Source organism: Cynara cardunculus (assembly GCF_001531365.2).
Source record: "Cynara cardunculus var. scolymus isolate 2C chromosome LG 11, CcrdV1, whole genome shotgun sequence".
Classification (NCBI taxonomy): domain Eukaryota; kingdom Viridiplantae; phylum Streptophyta; class Magnoliopsida; order Asterales; family Asteraceae; genus Cynara; species Cynara cardunculus.
In genome coordinates, this window is record NC_037538.1 from 4,444,491 (window position 1) to 4,461,031 (window position 16,541).

At 35.8% G+C, this 16,541-nt stretch overlaps 1 protein-coding gene across 1 annotated transcript; it reads right to left on the bottom strand.

The window, feature by feature from the left end:
* Positions 1–1,597: 1,597 nt before the first annotated feature.
* On the bottom strand, positions 1,598–14,188 carry LOC112520693 (general negative regulator of transcription subunit 3). The gene is made up of 16 exons (XM_025129161.1): positions 13,872–14,188; positions 13,644–13,775; positions 12,487–12,624; positions 11,787–11,837; positions 11,272–11,361; positions 11,043–11,189; positions 10,515–10,625; positions 8,956–9,024; positions 6,333–7,004; positions 5,074–5,235; positions 4,629–4,785; positions 4,286–4,419; positions 3,511–3,786; positions 2,997–3,131; positions 2,702–2,883; positions 1,598–1,822 (listed from the first exon to the last, which is right to left on the bottom strand). Exons 1-16 carry the CDS (start codon positions 13,962–13,964, stop codon positions 1,756–1,758), a joined length of 2,616 nt encoding a protein of 871 aa, XP_024984929.1. The 5' UTR covers positions 13,965–14,188; the 3' UTR covers positions 1,598–1,755.
* Positions 14,189–16,541: the final 2,353 nt, after the last annotated feature.

Genomic DNA, 16,541 nt, shown 5'->3' on the forward strand with positions numbered 1-16,541 from the left:
CTCAATTTTTTATAGGACATTTGTTTTTATAGGACAATTTTTCAAATAGTGTTCTATAAAGTTGTTAATGAGACGTTTTTTATTATCTTATTATTTAATATATTGTTGGGTATTTAGTTTTTTTTTTTTCTTAATTTTCAACTGATTAAAAAATATTTATCAAAATTATGTTTTAGTTGAGCTAAAGGATTTCATGAAAATAATATTTCATGGTAAAATCTAAGTTTCAAATTTTATTTAATTATTATGCTAATTATATTTAGAAAATATATGTTTATACCATCAAATTTTATTGATTAAAATGGAAGGATTAAATCCTAAAAATGAAAGTTAAGGGAGGGACGCAATCTGTTATAAAAATAAAAATAAATAGTTTGAGGGATCAAATTTGTTATAATAATGAAAACTAGTTTAAGGGACCATATATGTTACAAAATGAAAAGTAATTTGAGGGACCACATGTTATTGAAAATTAAAGTCGAAGAAAGAGGATGGTAAATAAACAAAACTACCCCTCATTAACAAAAACTAAACTGAGCAAATACCATATCCGTCAAGAAAATAAAACTATAGGAATATCACCCGTTAATAATTCTTTTCAGAGACCTTACTCGTTAATTTATATGGATCACATGGACCAAATTTGTATTTAACACTAAAAACAAAGATGCATCGGTAATCACTTTTTTTTAACCTTAAGCATTTAGGGTTTGTTTGGCTAATGCTGAGGAATGAAAATGACAGGGAATACTGAGAAATGGATTTTCATTCCCTCAGTTTAACCAGGAATGAAATTTTAGGCTTCTAGAGGAATGAACCCATTATATTATAAAAAACTAAACAATTTTTTTTTTATTTCCATTCTCCTTAATTACTGCTTAATACCTCAAACCAAACACCTCCTTAATTAAATAATTAGAAGTAAACCCCCTCTATATATTATATAAACCTCTACACTTCTCACATGCATTAATTTCAAATCCTTTTTCACATATCCAAAGCTCTCATTTAACCAAAAGGAGGTTAAAATAACAGCACCTTTCCATTTATTGGGTTACATCATCATTTTAAGAGTTCGGATCTTTTCCTACGATAACAATAATAACATAACAAACCACAAGGGTGATGTCCGATTGGTTTGAGTTTGGCTCCAAAGGTCAAAAGTTCATGGAGGTCCCAGGTCCAAATTCAAGGAAGAATAAATATCCCCTTGTGGCCACGGCGACTCCGGGCTATCTGCAAAGCAGGTGGTCGCCCTGGGATTAGTCGGCTCGCATAGCGGGTTGAATATTCAGGTTAATAAAAAAAATAACATAACAGAGGTCGTTTCAAATAAGAAGATTAAAGATCATAAGAAAGTAGGAAGAGAAGGTTAAGTGGAGATTCATATGTCAATCACCGGAATAATCCAAAAAAAATCTATTTGAAAATACGTAAATGAATAACATTACTGATTATTCATATGGGTTCACATCTGCATTTTCAAATAAATTTTTTCAATCATTCATATATGAAACTTCCCTCAACTTCTTACTTTCTCACGATATTTAACCGAATCTCCCACTAAACCTAACCTGGCAAGATTGAGAGCAGAAAGTATGTATGTATGTATGTTCATTTACTTATTTATTTATCTCCTGAAAGATGTCATCTGATCCAAGAAATAAATCCCACCAAAAAAACAGAAAAAGAAACAAAACCTCAATATGAAAGAATGGAACCAGAAGCTACTCTCAATTTCTTGCTGTTTGTTATTTACACAACCAGTTCATCTTCAAGAAAATTGTACTCGAATTTGAATTCCGATTTGATTCTTTGGCACCTGCAAATAAAAATACCACAAACATTTTCACAAGATTTGCTAATGGGTAAAGAAAGAGATAGTATGAGTTGAAGATTTTGTAACCACAGCTGTTCTAGAGTCCTTTTTAGCCAAGGAAAAGAAAATAATGTTGATTTTCCTCCCAAACGTTGTGAAGCAAGTAGGCGAAAGAAATAATAACAATTAAAGATATTCATAAAACTACACACGTATCCATCAAATACGACACGCTATAAAATAAATAGGGGTATATTTATAAAAACGACATCTGTTCTTTCATTTCTCTCCTGCTCAAGAATATGAGAATTTATTTTATTTCCTTTGCCTTTCCCTATCTTCTCATCTCATAAACACAAATAAAAGAGTTTCTTTCTTTCCCTTTCTTTTATTTTCTTCCCAAATCCAAGAACACAACGCAAAGAAAAAAGTTGCAATTTTTAATTTGGGAAATCCATTCCAAAAGGGTATTATTATGAAGTAGCATTTATTTTGGTATTGCAAATTACGGGCCGTTATACTAAACGCTTACTCGGCAAGTGCTTAAAAGGTCATTTACCTTACTGGATGAACATGATAAGGGCTGAGAATCTTATCCGATAAGAGCATGATGAGGACGGAGAAGTCTTACATGGTAAGTAAAGTTGATGACTCTTACTCGTTAAGCACTTATCGGGTACATTGTTGCATACGATAACGTTTTGATAGACTACAGATTATCTGGTAAAGTAGTTAGAGTGTTGACTCTTACAGGTAAGTGCTTACGGGGTAAACGGTCCCTTGGTAATCAGCCAATAGAACTAGTTGGAAAATATATGGATGGCATCTAAGATCAATACAGTAACAATTGACAATGAAAAGCAAGTTTTTAAATGATCATACCAGCCATGTTGCATCTCATCATTGCCCATATGAAAATCAAAGTAAACATAAGTTCCCTGTTCATAATCATCCGTTGCAACCTTCGGCTCTTCATGCCGTTGAAACCACGTGTTGTACTTTTTATGGTATCTCCATGATTGCTTCTTCAGTTCTTTTGCGGCTAAATACTGTTGATACGTGTTCTGTGAAAAATGGTGCACTTCAGAACAAGATTCAAAGTGATTGTTGTGAAGAAGCCAATCGGAAATTTTAGAGAGAAGGATAAATAGAGGAAACCTGTTAAGATGCGAAGTACCTGTTGATAGTAAAACGCAAAAAACAGAGTATCGGTTCCAATGTTATCAGATCCAAGACGTTCCCAGAAGGCTGGGTTACTAACAACTGGAGCCTGAACTTGAGGATAGCTTTGAGGGGTCACAGCAGGGTGTCTCTGAAATCCAGTAAATATAAATTAAAATTAAAAATAATAATAAATTCACAACTAAGGGGCTGTTTGGTTGGTTTTTAATCAAGTCCTGGATGGATAAAGCTAGAGCTGCCTGTGTGGATTCATATGTCTGTATAGACAGGGAAGGTTTTTGTTTGGTAGAGTTTTTTCATAGATGGAAGAAGCGTGTTTTTTAATAGGTAGGGACATGTTTGGAAAAAACTCCCCCTAGAAGCTTACTGAATAAGCCACTTTCTATATCATTAAGGCACTACCAAACAGTAATATATTGCTGACCGAATAAGTTGCGAGTCCCATTAAGCTGCTAACAAACAAGCCCTAAAAGTGAAATAGCTTAAAAAAGAAAGAGAAATGTTTATACTGCAGTGTAACTTTTTGCACGTTCGGAATCTTTGGGTTGTGGAAGTTTGTAAAAGGCAGCTTCAAGCATTTGCAGGGTGTGTTGCTGATCATGAGAGGCTCCCAAGCTCAAAGTTGACCCACTGAGGCTCTCTCCAATGGCACCAAGGTCAGAAACACTTCTTCGACCAATAACCCCGAGGCTAGCAGATTGATTGGACTGTAAAGGTTGACCAGGAGAGAGATCGATATCTCGGGTAACTTGTGCAGGTTCCGTCACTGAGACAGAAACTCCGGTCTACAAGAACACAAATGCAAAAACAATTGTTACAATGCTGAGGCAATTGTTACAGCGGCTCAATTCACCTCCTAGCCAACTCTCTCTCACACTCATTAAAAAGTCAATACCTCCACAAGTGCCCAGGCCGCAACTTGCGGAGGGGGTATTTAAAAAAATCAATCTTGAGTTGTCATCCATGGCTTGTTTTCTGAAAATGGAGACTTGAGAGGAACCTGTCAGAGATAACTGATGGCTAAAATGGCGATAAGAGGAAGGAACCCGTAATGAGCTTTCATCCCCTCCGGCCCTCCGCAAGTTTGATATGCCCCCTCCGCAAGTTTGAAACTTGGGAGTTTGGTAAGAGGAGTGATACTTGAGTTCTTAAAAAAAATGCCCCCTCCGCAAGTTGTGGCAAGGGCACTTGCGCAGGTATTGATAAAATGGTGAAAATGGGAGAGGAATGGCTATGAAGTGACATCCGAAAACGGCTATTTGTGATAATTTCCCATAAAAATACCTGTGTATCTGATGCATATGACACTTTCAAATCATCCTCGTTGGCAGTATTCTTATCAAGTGCAGAACTTGTGGCAGAATCATCAGATAGACTTTGATGTTGCTGTAGCTCATCAGCTTTCACATGCCCAGCTTCTACTTAAAAGTATATATATTGTTATTTAAAAGGATGATCAGATATTTCTTTCATGTCAAATGTCTGAACACAGAAACTTCAAAAATCCAAATTGGTTGATACCGATTGGATAACCTAATGCAACTTCTACGATAATGTTTAAAACACAAAAAGAAGTCCCAGGTTGAGGTGGTAACAAATACAGACAATGGTTTATCACCGAACATACCGGTATCTTTCGAACCAGTTGAAATCAGTGTGTGTTGACCAGACTGTGAATGGATTGAACTTGGTTGTTGCTGTGCGGAGGTGGCAGTGATAAGACCTGCAGCTGGTGATCCAATCATCCCACCATGAGGCGATACTGCTGAACTTTGAGAGTTGAACTGTATTTATGAACAAAGTGCACCTTAACACCTTTAATCACATATTTACAGAAAGCGTTATATTCAAAACACAAATGTTGACACAGATTAAATAAGTGACATCTGCTATGTGTTTGTTTGTCACCTGAACATAGGAAGATGGTGAGCCTCACATTTAAACTGTCACTCTTATGCCCAAAACTTATAAACTACTAAATGTCCAGTCAGCTAAAAGGGAACCATTACTAAAAAAAATATTGGGTGTAGACAATTTGTCAACCAAAAAGAAATGATGATCAAGATTAACACCTGCTGAAGAAGGGGGTTCTGCTGCGCCGTGAACTGCTTATGATTCCCCCCCGAAAGGGAAGGCATGCCAAGGAGGGTACCCTGACCCTGTTGCTGCACCTGTTGGAATCGCTGCAAAAATTTCTCCCTTTGGTCTGGTGCTATTTCAGTTCTTCCGCGAAACTGTACCAAAGAAGCAAACAGAAGAACTCTTAGAGGCTGTTTGGTTGGTTTTCCATTTAGTCCTGTATAGATAAAGTTGTCTGTGTAGATTTATCTGTTTGTATAGAGTGGGAAGGTTCTTGTTTAGCAGGGTTTTTTCATAGATGGAAGGAGCATGTTTTTAATTGGGTGGGACAGGTTTGGAAAAAGTTGGCTTTCTGCATAAAGCTCCTCGTAGAAGCTTAATAAATAAGCAACTTTCCATATCATAAAGCCACTGCCAAACAGTCATGTATAGCTGACCGAATAAGCTGCGAGTTCCATAAAGCTCATTAAGCTGCGAGTCCCATTAAGCTCATTAAGCTGCTAAAAAACAGGCCCTTAACTAAATACAAGTAGAAGTTGCAGAAAGCTGAAAACAGCATAAAGATATCCAAGAATCATTGGGACATTGAAAATACTAGCCAACAAGAAAAAAAAGAAGATATTAGGCGAAAATAAAGGTGAGAGAGACTACATTGGTGAGAAGGTAACAGCAGATGGCAGCATGGCAGACTTAATAGTGGGGGAGATATGAGGTAAAGGATATAGAGACAGGGTAAGAAGTAGAAGAAGGAAGAAAGGGGGGTGGGTGCAGGGGCAATAGGTAGAAACAACTTAACAACAAAAGATGAAAATTATGTTTTATTAAGTTTGAAACCTTATCATCATTGAAACAAAAGTCAACAGGTGCATTTTGTAAGCCATGAAAACATAACTACAAAAATTTATGACTAGCATTTACAAAAGTTGCAAACCAATATTGATCATATAGAATCCCAAACATCGTTCTTCTACCAACTTACATTTTTTTCTAAAACATAAATAGGAAAGACAAACAAGAACGCAAAAAATTAACTACGTTTCAGCTTATATTTCAAGGTAGAATTTAGATAAATTATATTTCTTAAGGTGAAATCAGCAGTCAATTCTTTTGTTTCCAAGGTCTTGTTTTTTCCCTAATCTTAGTAAGAAGTAGCAATTAGCAAAAACTACAATCAGGATAACAACTAGGGATTGTAGATGCAAGTTAACTTTTACGAGTTTGGAAGGAAATAGAGGAGAAAATAGTAACATACCCCTTCATGCTGATTTTGAAACGGATTTCCAGGCCTCCATTGTATGCCGGCAACTCCAGATGGTGGAAACACCCTGCCCGTCATACCTCCAGCCTCACCATTATTGCCACTGTCACCAGCACCAACAGCATCACTGATCTTGGCACCTTGTGACAATATCATTCTACTACTTAAAGAAGAAACCAGGGGCTGCACCATTCCACTACTGCCAAGTCTCTCATCACCTCCTAACATAGCTCTCCTAGATGTGTCTGACACAGAAGGAGCAACACCAAGGGATCCATTGGTAGAAGCAGTACTGCCGGAGCTAACTGGAATACTGATTGAGGATTGGTTGGTCATACCACCTCTACCAAGATTCCTTAATCCTGCTTCGACAAGCACTGGAGATGGTTTACGACCGGGAAAGCTGGAAATCTCTTCTTCCTTGGCAGCACTGCTTATAGGTGACGAAGGAACAGAAGAGCCAGTATTGTCCAAAACTCCCTTAACAGAACTTGGACCTGAAAGGACTGAAGAAACACTAGTAGCAGCAGGAGTTGCATGGATTCCTGCTGATGTTGGAGAAGCAGATGAAATTGCACTACTTTTCGGAGGTGGAGTCCTTGCCCCAAACTCTGAAATACCGTCCTGGGGAGCTGTCTCATCAACTTGCTCCTGGACTGAATCTCCCTGTTGAAAAGAAGATATAAGTGTGGCCTAAGAAGGAATGCAGCAAGCCAGAATTACTTGCTACTGATTAGAAATATGCAGGGGAACAAGCAAAAAAAAAAGAATAGCACAAATGTCAATTTGCTTATCATATTTATATAAATTAAACAGAAACATGATATTTAGTCTGGATATCAAAATGATGTAAATACCACCACATAATGCATCAAACCTAGTTGAGTATCTAATTGAGCAATGTAACAATATTTTAGGGAAAAAGTCACTATCGTTGACCTCCTCAGAGAAATGGGTATTCTCTCATGAGACCTGCTGACCGGAGATGTTCTTTATTTACACTTTTTAAAAGGCAAGTTATGGTGGCATGATTTAGTATAATATCTCCAACATAATATTCACAAACGAGCATCACAATTGAAAATATTACCAGACACCACATAGGTCATAGCAACTGTAACATGCAAATATAACGTTGAAATTTAGAGCTCAACTAACAACTGTCAGAATAAGCAAGAGGTAAGCAATACACAAAAAGGTCAAACCAATATTCTTCCAAATAACCAGAGGCCCATATATGTTCGTCTCTAATGAGCAATAGAAGTCTAACAGTTTAAGAAAGTACAGAACTCATTAAGCTGATTCGCTTCACAAAACTTCTAGTTGACTATTGGTTAACAAATTCACGTATCCAGATCAAGAAATCCGACTGACCAGTAACCAGAAACAACAGATATGATGACATGATAGGTAATTACCATTTTAACCTTATGACCTTATAGGCAGTACTCTAATTGTAAAATATACGAAAATACCAGGTTTTATGCTTTTTTGGAATTTAAACTAAAGTAGTTTGTCAAACAAGAGAGAGACTCTGCTAAAGAAAGGTGTCCCATAGATGGCATACTGAAATATCTCCTATTCATTCCGGATCCAGCTAAAAAATCCCTTTGCTCGGCTTAGAGGCAGAGAGCCACCTTCTATGAGGTCAGTTAGGAGGACAGGAAGAAAATAATGAAAAAACAATTATATAATTATATAATAGTCTAGTTCTACGTCAAGTAGAAGAACATCTGAGATTCAAGCCTCATCAGATCCATTTGTGATCCCTAAGCATATTCCTTAGGATGTTCAATGTACGGTTGCAACCCTACTTAGAGACGTCAGACTTCAGAAGCTATGACGACAATATGAAGCACCTCAAGATGAACACTACTTGGCCAGCACAGACAAACTCTGGCTTCCACAACCAAGTGCCTTGTAAAATAAGAGAAGGATAAATAAAACTCGTTTTACATGGGATTAAAATATCAGCAAACTTGCTAAATAATCAATACTCCATGACCGAAGGAGGTGTTTGAACTATGACAGGTGCCACTTCCAGATCAAACAAAACCAAGCAACCCATATGGTATGTAAGATACCCAACAGATGCTAGGATGGAAGGACCTCAAGCATAAAAGATAACTGAAAACCTGCCAAATGATTACACTGTTGCTCCAAGTCCAGGGAAAGCTAAGATTAACCTTTCGTTTCTCATCTTATTAATTACAAATTAAAGTTCAGAAACTATATACAGAAAGAAAAGAAAAAAAACAGTGTGCAACCCAGTCACTTACCATAAAAATCACTTACTTTCAGTTTATATCTGTTTCTGAGTAAAGCTGTTACATTCAAGGTTGTGTAGATCCCTACACTAGACATGGACTTCAATGCATGGGCTGCAACTCAATATTTTCTTTTGGTGGTGGTTATCCTCAAGATAAAAATGCAAAAGGAAACATGTGATGCATATTAAAAAATCATGCCTTTCGGGTTACTAAGGCCTGCAAGGCCCAGGCAAATGAATATAGGGTTATATTGCCACTACAAAAACATGTTTGGTGGTCAAGACATTGACGCATGACAGCAATAGACATATGTCATATTGTTGGAGAGCTAGTTTCTCAGAACATACCGGTAACTGTGCTGAAGATGTAGACAAGGCAGATTTTATGCTTAGAACAGCGCCACTAGCACCAACACCCTGTCAAAAAAAATCAAACTAATATGACCACTCTATTCATGATAACTCTTGTTGACATGAGTTTGTTGCAGCTTTTCCACCCAGGACAACAAAAGCAGCCATTATTATGATAGATGGCCTATGCTATCTAGCCTAAATGAATAGTCTAGGCACCTGCCTCAAGAATTCAAATTTAAAAAGGAGCAAGGTTGCCAGGATCTCGAATGGAGAGGTGAATGACCAAACTCTTGGATCACATTGGAGTCAAGAAGATCAAGAAAATGGGTAGCACTATGTTGTAGCCCAAAAAAATGAGCATAGGCAGAGATTGATGAAGAATTGGGGTTGGCATGTCGTGACACAAATGTCCAAGTGATGTGAATGTGAACTAGAAGCTTAGAGCTGATCAAGCAGTTGCAACCATAAATTGATTTGGGAGAAATTATTAACGAGCCAATTACACAGACTTCAATTAGGCAATAACACAAAGGATATGGGTCAATGTCTATATAAAAATATTTTCCTATCAGCCCACTTAAATAGGAAACCTCCATCGATTCCCTATCACACATCCACACAAATTGGACCAAATATTGAGCAGGACTGCTGTATAACTTTTACGTGTTAGATTTAAAAGACATCATTGAGAAAGATAGAACACTTTAATATAAAAAGCAATCCATTTCTTCATTTATGTCATGATGCAACACATTTGATTGTTTTAATCCTTAAATTCATATACATCATAATAGTTGTGTTAATATACTAGATTCTATTACATGAACTCATAAAGATGATGAGCTTGAATCCAAAATTGTCCACATGCAAACTCAAAATTTCTAATATGAACCTTCTCCACTGAAAAAGAAATATGGCATTTTAATAGCAGTGGGTTATCCAAAAAAGAGGTCAATCAATTTAGACAAAATAGTGCACAGATGGGGATTAAAAAAAGTTGAACACCAAGTTCCATTGGTTTAAGCACCAATAACAATTTAGGAGGCTTAACAACTTAGGAAAACCATACAGCCATTCCAAGAGGAGGTTAGCTTGTAAGATGTGTGGTATTAAATAAAGGTACCAATAACAAACAATAATATGAATATGTGATTGGAGGGCATAGAGTTATTTTATACAGTTTTAACTGTTTAAAATATAAATAGGCTGCTGATGAGTGACATGTATCAACCTCTAGGAACCATGAAGATAATTATCCATATAGCACACCGTCCTAGTTCATGTTCTTTATTTTCCTACTCTGCTCATCGGCATACTCTTCATAAGATCTAGATGCACCTGATTAAGTTCACTTATAGTTGATAGCATAAACAAAAATGAAATCAAAAAATAAATTAGCATGTGGCTACTGTACTTTCTTATACACCAATTGAAGTCTGGGAAGGTCATATAATCATATAAATATGAGAGCAAGAAAGGAACTTATTAAAATTACAGAAACATCCAAACAATAATCAATAATCCACATTCAGCAAGTAAGGTTTCCAATTTACCTTAGCAAGACCAGGTGGACCAATGGTAACTAGATCTTCCAGTGACTCTACCTTGTCCAAAGGTAAGGTGTTGTATAGCATGTCAACGTCGTCAAATTCATCGAAATCCTCCTGCAGAAGAAAGGACTAAGTTTAATACCTTTAGAACATGATACAATCATGACATCAACAGCAATTTCATTTTATCTAATACTTGTTTGGCTAAGGTACAGAAAGAATCCCATCAAAAAATATAACAGGGTGCTCTAAGCATGAACTAGCTCAGGGACGAGACTAGCATCACTCCATGTTCTCTTATCCACATCATCCATAGAAATTTAAAGAGCAAGTATAAAGAGCACAATTCTCGAGGATTTCTGCTAGTACTTGCTGCCTTCGGAGCAGATATACAAAACCATGCTATCTCTTCAAGTGGCAAGTGTAAGCCATTTCCAGATGGAAAAATAGATCTGACAGTCCTTAGTGTTGCAAGGAAAGCAAGACCTCAAAATTTTAGAAGAACCTTGAAAGGAAAAATAAAATAAAAACCTGATTTCGTTCCACATAGTCATCCAAGAAATCCTTAACATCATTGACTTGCTCAGGACTCAGCTCATCATTATCCAGCAATCTCAATATCAACTCTAACTTCATTATATGAGCCTTATGCCGGTTGATTGATGACTCTAAATGAGTCTGTGGAACAAAGTGCTCAATAAATTATGAAATTGTAACAGATGATGAATAAAAAGTTGAACCCCTCATTCGCCATATTTACCAATCTTGGTGGCCTTGCTTTCCCTTTTCTAACAGATAGCCCCTCCATCTCAGCTTCAAAACTATCAATTTGAGATTCCAGCTCAGACACCTAATCAAAGAAAAAGTATATTTAAATATAATGTTCAAATGAGGGTGCCAAAATGCATACTGACTCTATAAAATGATCACTCTCAATAGAAGAACTGTCCAACCATAAACACTAGTCAAGGCACAGGTACATTGTGTACAAGAAAGGTCTACTGAAATCAAGAAGAAGTGGCTGAGCAACAAAAACAATTAAAATGAGTAGATTCAAAAGATAAACTAAAGTACAATAGAAATTGGGGTAGGGTAGGGGGTAGATAGCAGCTGTCAACACAGACAAACTTCTATACTGGCAAGTCTCATTGTGCTAAGTGCAAATACAATTAGTTATTTTAAGATGGTCCATTTGCGCCCGAAAAAAATAAGTACAACAGCTCTCAGGTAGCAAAGCAAGAGTCAAGACTTCAAAGTAAAAGTACCGTTCCATACCGTATTGTTCAACCAATCTCTAGTCTCCGACTTGGCTTTCTCCTTCGGATCCTACAATAGACAATCAATAAGGATGCCTCACTAAAGAGACTTAAAGCCAAATTTATTTGTACTGTTTGTTAGCAAATGGTGATAATCACGTCATATGGTTCATCCCTCATGGTTAAAAATAAAAAATAGTGATATTTTGGAACACGCTTTGGTATATGACCTCCATAGACTAGCATTTCGATAAATTAGGACCTATAATTAGTATGTGCATGGCCAAGCAAAACAAAGGTAAAGGAACTAGTCTAATCTGAGGGGGTGCTTGGGTCATTTCTAGGGAATGGAAATGGGAATTGGGTAATGAGGTATGATAATGAGTGGGAGTGGGGAATGAATCCCCAGTTTAGTAGGGCATGGATGATTATCCATTTTTAAGTAATCCCTTGTTGCATTATATTGAACCAAACACCATTATTCATTCCAATTCATCACCCTTTAATACCTCCTCCAACCAAGCACCCTCTGAAATTACACAGCTCATGCCTATAAGTTGACATCAACTTGAAGAACTACGAACTCCTGATAAATAAAAAACTCCGTGAAGTATGCAGAGAAAAAGGTACTTGCTTTAGAATAAAAATAGTTGATGTCATTGCTGCCCAATTTCGTATTCATGCAGAAAAAAGATATGATGAAATATAGTAATACCTACCGTTTTAGGTTGCTGTCCCAGACCTTCCTTAGAGAATGCTTTTGTCTTTGTTTCCTTCTCACATATCTTAAATCGTTCCATTTCTTTTTCAATAAGCTTGCGAGCATCCATCAGAGCCTGCTCATAAGAGGCACTAACCTATGTCAACATGCGTCAAAAAGAAGATTCTGTTGTCAATAGGAAGGACATATTTGAAACATGAAATAAACATCTTAAATTATTTTTCAAGTATGTATCCCACATACTACAGATAAAATTCAGAGACAATTTGAAAGATAAAACTGCTACACCAGAATGACATTAAAAGGTAGGGACCACAAGGTTTAGCGTTTACAATGTCATGCTATAGAAAAGCATTTGTGAGCAGCACACTTAGCTAAAGCTGTAGATTTTACAATCATTGTCAAAAAGGAGTAAAGCAATTAATCCTGCAAGTAAATGAATCTTCATGCACAGACTTGAACATAGCCTATAGCACTGCATCTATAGACCAGCTTGAAACAAGAAACTTCCAACTACAAAACTTCCTTCAGAACTACAATCAACCATTTCTAGAGAAGCAAAATCATATACATTTGCTCATCATGTATCTTCCCCCCCAAACCCCAAATCCCCACCCAATAGGTCTGTACAAGATAAGGCATTCTTTAATATCTTCTCACATATTTCTTGAAATTATATCTTATCAATGGAGGTACACTATAGCTAACAGTCTTTGACAAAAAAACGTGTGCTTGCTTCTGGCATTGGCCTTAAACAACTTTCTCTACCTGGTCTGATTCTCAATTCTGGAATAGTAAGGATAATAAATTTCATAAAAAATTTATTGGAGTTCTAAGCCTTAATTCAAGTGCTTCCAAGATCTAACTAGCACATGATAGCAGAGAAAACAACATATTTGCAATTTTTCACGGCATACAACAAATGGTATTCACTGTAAAATGGTACAACCAAAATTCAGGGGCACATGTCCAGCAAGTGTGATTTGAGTACATAATTACATGGCAAACAGTATTTGATACTCCTGTAACATGGGTAAGCATCATTCATGATAAGTAAGAGTGAGTAAGCACCAAATGCAACAGGCGATTAGATGCCTCCATTGCAAACTAAGAGAACCAAATACCACCACTAAGTAACATGGGGATGGAGCCAACCTTCTTATCCTTGATCTCGCTGGACTGTATCCATGTCTTAATCTGGTCTCTGTACCTCTGAAGTTTCTTGATCTCCTTCTTCAAATCAGCCTCAAACTTCTCCTTCTGATTGGCATTGTCAGTATCGTAAACCTAAACAAAGAAATTGCGACAACCGACCGTACACATCATGCATTGTACAAATAAAATCAAGAAATTGAAGAAAACTAGAAAGAAAGAAAAAAGTACCTTGTTCCAAATACTATCGAAAACATCGACGCCTTCCTGGACTTTCTTCAAAACCCGATCGATCTCACCTTGAAGCTTTCTACTCGCTCCCATTGAGAAACTATCAAATGTGGCAAACTGATTGAATTATCAAAACCGATCATCCAAAACCCCAGCGCGTTAACTAATGTGGAAGTGATTTCTTTTGCCAGATTAAGGTTCGGATCTTGTGTGTTCCAGTAGGGTTTTCTTTCTTCAGTGAAGACGACGACAGGGGGTAGGGATTTTGCAACCAACAGGTAACTGGATTTAAGAGAGAGAAACGAAATAAACATCTCTCTTGAGATAATTGGGTTTATTATTTTTAATACGTTCGTTATTTGGGTTTAATTTATTTTATTATAAAGTATTTGACATAAATTTTTAAAAATTATTTTATATGTATAAAATGTTGTTTATTGATATATATTACTTAAAATTCAAGATTATAAATAAAATAAGTATAAATATAATTTATTAAAACTTTATGTTTGAATTATATAACTAACTGATAATGATTATCTAACTAAACATTTAATTATTATTCTTTTAAAAAGTTTATATTATTAAACAAAAAATAAATTACTTCATTACTAGAACTTTTGTAACTTTTTCAAATTTATATTTTATTTAAAAATAAAAATATTATCGATTTCTCAAAACCACATAAAACAGTATTATAACATTCACACGAACTAAGAATAAAATGAAACATTAAAATTAAGATGTATCTCGCTGCATTACGCAATTACCCTTCAAGTAAACAATAATTTGTTTGATAAATATCCGTCACCTATTGGATATATTCTTCATCTTTATCATCACTTTTACCGGCTAAAAGTGATATTATAAGAGCAAATGTCTGAACCAAAATATGTTATTATTATGGGACCAATGAACTATGACTTAATTATTCCATTATCATGACTCATCTAGTCGAAGTAACTACGAACTCCGAATTCAATCTCGACTTTTACCATGTTTATTTTGTAAAGTAAATAATCACCAGATAAGCATTTGACAAATGATTCCTAACCTTAAGAAAAATATAATTTAAGGGATTTAATGATAAATTTTATATCTTTAAAATAAATAAAAAATTGGAATTGCTTCTATCTTATTCTCAACACATATTTTTTTTCAATTGACCCATTTTAAAACAAAAACCAAAAATTCCCATTTTTCTAATTTCTATTTTAGTTTGTTTTAAAATAAGCGTCTGAAATTAAAAGTAGGAGGTTGTCTACCATAGGTTTACCGAGTAACGGTTTATCGGCAAGAGTCATAATCTTCGCATACCTAATCGAATACGGTAATCAAAATGAATTGTTGGTAAACATCTTTTTAAACGCATTAACCGCTAACGGGTAAGAATCTTCTCGCTCAAAGGGGAATATTATTTGTTTATGCTATGCCTTTTTATCGGATATGATTATTGGTCATCGTCATGCTCACCTAGTAAGGTAAGTGACACTATATAACCACTTACGCAATAAGCGTTTGGTAAATGGCCTTTAGGTGACTGCTTTCATTTGGCCACTAATCTTTGGATTTTTAACAATAAATTTGAAGGGTATTTTAGGTATTTAACAAATAGTTCGTCAAACATCCTTCCTTGCTACTCGAATGTAGGAAAGGGAGCAAGCCCTGAAATCGTACAGGAGCACCGCTTATAGTTGTGATGGATATGTGAGCAAGGAAGACGGGATTGGCGACAACTTTCTTCAACAAAAACAATGCATCACTAGCAAAACCATTGATCAAGAAGTACCCACATCATGGCTTAGAGGCTGTTTGGTTGTTTTCCATTAAGTCATGTATGAATAAAGCTATAGATAATTGATTAATCCGTCTGTATAGATTGTGTAAGTTTTTGTTTGGAAGAGTATTTCGTAAATGAGAGGAGCGTGGTTTTTAATTGGAAGGGATAAGCTTAAAGAAAACTTGTCTTTCCGCATAAAAACTTTCCTCTAAATGCTTACTAAAGCCATTTTCTACATCATTAAGCCATAATCAAACAATCATGTATAACTGATTCAATAAACAATGAGTTTTATTAACCTCATTAAGCTGCTAACAAACAAACTCTTATGACAATAAGCATTATACAGTGGTGGTGTGGTGATGGTCGGTTGTCATCAAAATTTTGTTTCAAAATCTTGATTCTTGGATAATTGTGTAGCAAACAAGAAATTCTTTGGTTAAATGAAAAGAGACTTGGAATTTTAATTTGCTTTTTGTCTTGTTCTTTCTTTGAACGAGGAATTGTTTATCTTTTGGTCACAGAAAAGTACCAAGAGGTTGTTCATCCAAACGCGGTAAGTGCAACACTCTCACTTACCTTACAGAGTAAGAATCGAGTCAATTAAAACGACATCGTATACAACAATTTACTTGGTAAACACTAAGCAGATAAGAGTTGTCACCACTCACTTGCCATATAAGTCTCTCAAACCTTGTCATCGCTCTTGTTGCGTAATATTATCAGTCTTTGTCATCTCTATCCAGTAAAGTAAATGACCACTAAATGCTCATCAAATAAGCGTTTGATAAACGGCCCTTTATGGCCTCTAAGTTTACACGTATGTTATTACAAATTTTCAACAATATATCTATATCTAACATATTTTAATAATAAAAAAATTGGAAATT